Here is a 7,733-nt window from a genome sequence, read left to right as displayed (position 1 = left end):
TTGGCTTTTTTATATCCAGAACTAAAAAAGAACTGAACCATGTAGTTATCATTTGAGGTTTACTAACTATACCAGCAATATTGCCTCCAAGCTGTGTTGCCTGGTGTTTCTCTTAGAAATGCTAAGTTGCTTGGGCAATGGTTTAAGGAGGGTGTCTATACCTTAGTGATTTGTTTAGGTAATTCTCAAACTTTTCAATACAAAAATCTCCTTTTCTAAAAAGAATTTATGGTGTCTGATATTCACCTAGGGACATATATTTTGAAAGCTATTGCTTACAAAGCCAGGATATTGATTTAAATAATAAACAATTCTATTTTATTTATTTATTTATTTAGAGACGGAGTTTCACTCTTGTTGCCCAAGCTGGAGTGCAATGGCGCGATCTCGGCCTCCCAAGTTCAAGCGATTCTCCTGCCTCAGCCTCCCGAGTAGCTGGGATTACAGGCGCGTGCCAGCACGCCCAGTTAATTTTTTTGCATTTTTAGTAGAAACGGGGTTTCATCATGTTAGCCAGGATGGTCTCGAACTCCTGACTTCAGGTGATCCGCCCGCCTCGGCCTCCTAAACTGCTGGGATTACAGGCATGAGCCACCGCGACCGGCTTTCAAAAATGTTTAATTGTACAATGTCCTCCTCCTTTGCTTTTTTTTTTGTTGTTGTTCTTGGTGTTGGGAAATCAGGACGTGGGATGGGAACACAATGAAAATAGACAATATTCTGAAGAAAATGCATCTCGTGTCCCTTTCAGGCTTGGGCAGCCCACCTCTCTACACCTGGAGGCGCTTTTCCTGATGGCCGTCCAAGTCTAGCGGCGCGCGCACTTAACCCCTCCCTCCCGTCTAGCCCCGCCCCTCAACTCCTGTCCGTTAGAGTCGTCCGGCCCAAGACCAGGGCGGGTTCTCGCTGCAATCCCACAATCGGCCACAGGGAGGGGACGGTGGCTGTAGAAGCCGAAGGGCCTTCCCCTAAGTAGGAGGCGGCGGAAGCGGAAAAGGCGGGACCTAGGGAGCACGTTACGTCGGGACGCGTCGGTGGTAGGGCTGGATCTCCGAACCTGAAACCGGGAGCCTCCTGCTCGTGTTCGCTGTTGAGAAGCTACCCGCGGGGTTGTAGACTTCCGACCTCATGGCAGAGATAATTCAGGAACGCATAGAAGATCGGCTCCCGGAATTGGAACAGCTGGAGCGCATTGGACTGTTCAGTCATGCGGAGATTAAGTGAGAGAGGGTTGGGGAGAGGGAAGAGCTGAGGCGGCCTGAGGGGAGGTTGGGAGTGTGTGGCAGGGGCTAGGTGTGGGGACGCTCGACCTGTGTTTACTTTTCCTAACGTGGCGGAAGCCCATTTCTCGTTTTCGGTGATGTCCAGAATTAATTTTTCATTCGTTGCAAGGTAATCCGTCCGTCTACTTACCCATCAGACGTTTTGACAGCCCTTCATGGAGCCGGGTTTTAGGGCTGTAAAGGTGATAAACCCAGGATTCCTGCTCATTAGGAGCTAATTGGGCAGTGTGGTGGGGGAGACAGACAAATTAAATATTTTGATAACAGTGTACTGTAAGTTGATTGTAGTACCTTGTACTGCTGTAGGGATGGGAACAGAGTGCTGTGGGAGCCCAGGGGGAGTGGATAAATTCCTAACTAGACTTGAAGGTGGGGACCGTTGAAATCAGTTTCATATGCTACTCCAGAGCCTAACTACAGCGCCTGGCACATAGTAGACATTCAGTAGCGTGTGAAAATTATGTTTAATAGTTTTTAATGGTTTCTGTGACTGTTTCTTTGTTTTGCAACGTCTGAATGTAGTAATGTGACTCAGAGCTTCAAAGTAAGCATTCGTTAATGAAACACAGAACAAAGCAGTGTGGACGCTTAGAAAGTGCTCAGTTAAGGTTAATGTTACCATTACTAAAGACACCTGTCTTGCACATCTTGCATTAAATTCTCTTAATATATATTTGTCATATGTTCATTCCTTAGCTAAGGACTCTGAATCTTCTCCCATAAGTCCTTCGTAGTAATAAGTCTTTTAAGGCAGACGCAATTTAGATTTTTAAAAAAATTTACATGTTGAGAACTCAGAAATAAGAGGAATTTCGGAAAGAAATTTATTATTAAAATTTAAGTGACCTGAACTTGGAGTAAAAGAAGTCTTTATTAATACCAGCCAGGCGCTGTGGCTCACGCCTGTAATCCCAGCACTTTGGGAGGCCGAGGTGGGTGGATCACGAGGTCAGGAGTTTGAGACCAGCCTGGCCAATGTGGTGAAACCCCGTCTCTACTAAAAATACAAAAATTAGCTGAGCGTGGTGGCGGGCGCCTGTAGTCCCAGCTACTCGGGAGGCTGAGGCAGGAGAATCGCTTGAACCTGGGAGGCCGAGGTTGTAGTGAGCCGAGATCATGCCACTGCACTCCAGCCTGGGCGACAGAGTGAGAAAAAAACAAACAAAAAAAACCCACCATACATAAATGGTATAAAGTTCTTAATTGTATTTGCTTTGCTGGTGGGAATGTCATTGGTTTTGGGAGTTGATTAAGATTATTTTCCTGAAAGTTTAAAAATGAGTCCTGATACCCTTAAGAACACAAAAGTAATTGTGTAAGAGAATACTTTTTTTTTTTGAGATGGAGTCTCGCTCTGTCGCTAGGCCAGAGGGCAGTGGCGCGATCTCGGCTTACTGCAACCTCCGCCTTCCAGGTTCAAGCAATTTTCCTGCCTCAGTCTCCCGAGTAGCTGGGACTACAGGCACGCACCACCACGCCCAGCTAATTTTTGTATTTTTAGTAGAGATGCAGTTTTACCATGTTGGCCAGGGTGGTCTCAGTCTCTTGACCTCTTGATCTACCCGCCTCAGCCTCCCAAAGTGCTGGGATTCCAGGCGTGAGCCACTGTGCCCGGCCGATAATACTTTCTTATGAAAGATAACTCTAGGAATTTTGTATTTTGGAAAACATGTTTTAAATATATTCAAAATAAACTTAAACGTTTAATTTTTGCAGTTTTCAAGTGAAGTTTAAATGGCTTTCTCCTCAGGGCTATCATTAAGAAGGCTTCCGATCTAGAGTACAAAATCCAGAGAAGAACCCTTTTCAAGGAAGACTTTATCAATTATGTTCAAGTAAGTGTGTAATTAATGATTTCTTTCTTTTTTTTTTTTTTTTTTTTGGTGAGATGGCATCTCACTCTGTCACCCAGGTTGGAGTGCAGTGGTGTGAATGGTGTGATCTCTGCTCACTGCAACCTCTGCCCTCCAGGCTCAAGCGATTCTCCTACCTCAGCCTCCTGGGTAGCTGGGACCATAGGTGCATGCCACCATGCCTGGCTAATTTTTTGGTAGAGACTGGGTTTTGCCACATTGCCCAGGCTGATCTCAGGGGATCCACCCACCTTGGCCTCTCAAAGTGCTGGGCTTACAGGTGTGAACCACAGTGCCCGGCCAATAATTAATAATTTCATTACTTTTTTTTGAGGCAGGGGCTCGCCTTTCACCCAGGCTGAAGTGCAGTGGTGCCATCATGGCTCAGTGTAGCTTCCACCTCCTGAGCTGAAGCCATCCTCCCACCTCAGCCTCTGGAGTAGCTGGGACTACAGGTGTGTGCCAGTATGGCTGGCTAGTTTTTGTGTTTTTTGTAGAGACAGGGTTTCGGCATGTTGCCCACGCCCAAAATGCTGGGATTACAAGTGTTTGTGAGCCACCGGGCCCAGCCTTACTTTTTTTATTTTTGTTTTTGAGACAAGAGTCTTGCTCTGTCACCGAGGCTGGAGTGCAGTAGCGCGATCTTGGCTCACTACAACCACTGCCTCCCGGGTTCTAGTGATTCTCAAGTCTCAGCCTCCTCAGTAACTGGGATTACAGGCGTATGGCACCACACCCAGCTACTTTTAGTAGAGACTGGGTTTTGCCATGTTGGCCAGGCTGGTCTCGAACTCCTGGCCTCAAGCAATCCACCTGCATCGGCCTCCCAAAGTGAGTGCTATGATTATAGGCATGAGGCATCATGCTCGGCCCTAGCCTTGCTTTTTAATCCTTTCACAAATTGATTGATTGGTTGATTAATTGAAATAGAGTCTCTCTGTGTCACCCAGGCTGGAGTGCAGTTGCACAGTCTCTGCTCACGCTCACCGCAACCTCCGCCTCCTGGGTTCAAGTGATTCTCCTGCCTCAGCCTCCCATTCCTTCACAAATTTAAAATCAGTTCTAGAATGATGAGCTTAACATCAATTTTTTTTTTTTTTTTTGAGATGGAGTTTCACTCTTATTGCCCAGGCTGGAGTACAGTGGTGTGATCTCGGCTCACTGCAACCTCCGCTTCCTGGGTTCAAGCAGTTATCTGCCTCAGCCTCCTGAGTAGCTGGGATTACAGGTGCCCACAACCACGCCAGGCTAATTTTTGTAGAGACAGCGTTTCACCATCTTGACCAGGCTGGTCTTGAACTCCTGACCTGGTGATCCACCCGCCTCGGCCTCCCAAAGTGCTGGAATTACAGGCATGAGCCACCACGCCCGGCCAACATCAATTTTTTAAAAAAATTAAAAGAATTCCAGAAACGTTCATTAGATAGATATTTCTGAACAGGAGTAGCATTGGGAGTAGCATTACTCCACTAAGACTGTAGTCCTGGCCAAACTGAACTTACTTTTCCCCTCCTCTTTCTCTCTTGTCGTTTTCTTTCTTTTTTTTTTCTACTGGGTTTGTAGATCAGAGATTGTCAGAGACATAGTGTGTATCAGGACTTCAGCAAGAGATTTGCGTCTTTGTGAGCAAGATAGAGGAGAGTGAATGTGATGATTGTAGAGAATTGAAAAGTTAACTGCTTGTTTATCTATTGTCTGTCCACTTGGAAAGAGGTGTACTGCAAGATTTTTTCATCTTGTAAATGCATGGAAAGTTTGAATAAAGAAAAATTATGTCAGACCAATTTTCCAATGGGGGAGAATAGCTAATATGTTGGATGACGGAATCAGGATTCAGAAAGAACCAATAACAAGATCACATGTTTATAAGACTAGAAGTTTTGGTTGGGCATGGTGGCTCATGCTGTAATACCAGCACTTTGGGAGGCTGAGGCGGACGGATCACCTGTGGTCAGGAGTTCGAGACCAGCCTGGCCAACATGGTGAAACCCCCATCTCTACTAAAAACACAAAAATTAGCCGGGTGTGGTGTTGGGTGCCTGTAATCCTAGCTACTCAGGGGCTGAGGCAGGAGAATCGCTTGAACCCAGGAGGTGGAGGTTGCAGTGAGCCAAGATTGTGCCATTGCACTCCCAGCCTGGGAGACAAGAGCGAAACTCCATCTCAAAAAAAAAAAAAAAAAAAAAGACTAGAAGTTTTGAGCTTAGATTTAAAAAGACAAAAGACAGCTGAACAAACAATATATGAACCTTGGCTAAGCTATTGTTTTTGGAAGAGGTCCTATGAGTAGATTGCTCACTCAAAATGAGCCAAGACCATATTATGTCAAAAATAGAATTTTTTTTTTCCAAATAATACACTCACTCTTGCCCAGGCTGGAGTGCAATGGTGCGAGCACTCATTTCAGTCTCAAACTTCTAGGCTTAGGTGATCCTCCTGCCTCAGCCTCCCAAGTAGGTAGGACTACAGGCTTGTGCCAGATGGCTGACTAGTTTTCTTATTTTTTGTAGAGACAGGGTCTCCTTATGTTGCCCAGGCTGGTCTTGAACTCCTGGGCTCAAGTCATCCTCCTGCCTTGACCTACCAGAGTTTTGGGAATTACAGACTTGAGCCAGTGTGCCCAGCCAAAAGATTTCTTAAAGCTAAATTAGACTGTGAAAGCACAAACCACGAGAGAAAAGACTGATTGGTTTGATTGTGTTCAAAATACAAATTTCCGGAGGGGCGTGGCGGCTCACATGTGAGACAGGCAGATCGCTTGAGCCCAGGAGTTCAAGACCAGCCTAGGCAACATGGCAAACCCCATCTCTACAAAAAATACAAAAATTAGCTGGGCATGGTGGTGCACACCTGTAGTCCCAGCTAATCTGGAGGTTGAGGTGGGAGGATCAGTTGAACCTGAGAGGTGGAAGCTGTAGTGAGCCATGATGGCGCCATTGCACTTCAGTCTGGGTGATAGAGACCCTGTCTCAAAAAAAAAAAAAATTTTTTTTCTGTGCAAAAAAGACACTACAAATAATGTGAAAATACAAGCCACAAAGTGTGAGAAGATATTTGCAACACATAATTAGAACTACATATACACATATATAAAGAACTGTAAATCAAGAAGAAAATGAAAACTAAAAAGAAAAATGGGCAAATCATGTGAACGTGAAAGTCACAAAGGGGAAACATCACTTGTAGTTAAACTTATGAAAAGACATCAGGCTTATCAGTAATTAGTTAAATAAAGATTAAAACCAGGTGTAGGGGCCGAGCGCGGTAGCTCATGCTTGTAATCCTAGCACTTTGGGAGGCCGAGGTGGGTGGATTACTTGAGGTCGGGAGTTGGAGATCAGCCTGGTCAACATGGTGGAACCCCATCTCTACTAAAAATAAAAAATTAGCCAGGCACAGTAGCACGTACCTGTAATCCCAGCTACTGGGGAGGCTGAGGCAGGAAAACTGCTTGAATCCAGGAGGCGGAGGTTGCAGTGAGCCTAGGTTGCGCCACTGCACTTCAGCCTGGGCGACAGAGCGAGACTCCATCTCAAAAAAACAAACAATAAAAAAAAAACCAGGTGTAGGACTGCTTTATATTCATTATAAGAGCAAACTTTTTTTTTTTTTTCTTTTTTGAGATGGAGTCTCGCTCCGTCACCCAGGCTGGAGTGCAGTGACATGATCTCGGCTGACTGTAACCTCTACCTCCTGATCAGCCTCCCAAGTAGCTGGGATTACAGGCACACACCACCAGCCTCGGTGAATAGGGATATAGCTAAAGGGATAATGTTGAGTAAAAATATGGATTGATGGGCCGGGCACAGTGGCTCATGCCTATAATCCCAGCACTTTGGGAGGCCAAAAGTGGATCACTCGAGGTCGGGAGTTCAAGACCAGTCTAGCCAACATGGTGAAACCCCATCTCTACTAAAAATACAAAAATTAGCTGGGCATGGTGGCAGGCGCCTGTAATCCAAGCTACTCGGGAGGCTGAGGCAGGAGAATCTCTTAAAGCCAGGAGGCAGAGGTTGCAGTGAGCCGAGATTATGCCACTGCACTCTAGCCTGGGTGACAGAGGGAGACCCCGTCTCAAAAAACAAAACAAAACAAAACAAAACAAAAAACCTATGGATTGATGGATGTAGCATGATAACATTTATGTAAAATTTAAAGGTATTCAAGACATCATTATAATAAAGTCCAAAGTCATGTTTGGGAATGATAACAAAGTCAAGGTAATTGCTGCCTCTGGAGAGGGAGAAGAGTAGAATCAGAGATAGGTACATAGGTAGCTTCATTTTTATACAAACTGTTTTATTTCTAAAAAAGATTTGAAGCAAATGTAGTGCAATGTAGGTTTGGTGTAGCTGCATTGTAGCTGCATGGGGTGTTTTATATGCTTGAAATATTTCATGGAATAATTTTTAAGTGAAGCATGTAATTATAAGCTTGTTAATTCTGTTTAAGTTTTGTAGCTAAGTGAATTTTAAGTGAGTTCTAGACATTTATTGTAAATTATGTGATAGCACATTATTTTTTATTTTATATTCTCGATTTTTGTTTTATGACTTTAACTAAATTTCCAGTATTTAAAAGGTTTTAGATATTCTAG

General features: G+C 44.6%; 1 protein-coding gene across 2 annotated transcripts in view; it reads left to right on the top strand.

Moving 5' to 3' along the window:
* The first annotated feature begins 540 nt into the window (after window positions 1-540).
* The window catches only part of UTP6 (UTP6 small subunit processome component), a 39,391-nt gene continuing 32,198 nt past the window's right edge, over window positions 541-7,733 (top strand). Inside the window, exons 1-2 of one of the 2 annotated variants that reach the window (XM_019028406.3) lie at window positions 541-1,220; window positions 3,034-3,118. In XM_019028406.3, coding sequence (XP_018883951.2) covers window positions 1,129-1,220; window positions 3,034-3,118 — 177 coding nt within the window. In that variant the 5' untranslated portion in view covers window positions 541-1,128. The remainder of the gene's footprint in view (window positions 1,221-3,033; window positions 3,119-7,733) is intronic. The other variant, XM_055388545.2, reaches the window with a different exon arrangement.

This window comes from Gorilla gorilla, chromosome 4 (assembly GCF_029281585.2).
Source record: "Gorilla gorilla gorilla isolate KB3781 chromosome 4, NHGRI_mGorGor1-v2.1_pri, whole genome shotgun sequence".
Classification (NCBI taxonomy): Eukaryota; Metazoa; Chordata; class Mammalia; order Primates; family Hominidae; genus Gorilla; species Gorilla gorilla.
The sequence above is the reverse complement of the archived record's forward strand: the minus strand, read 5'-3'. Positions and strand labels throughout refer to the sequence as shown.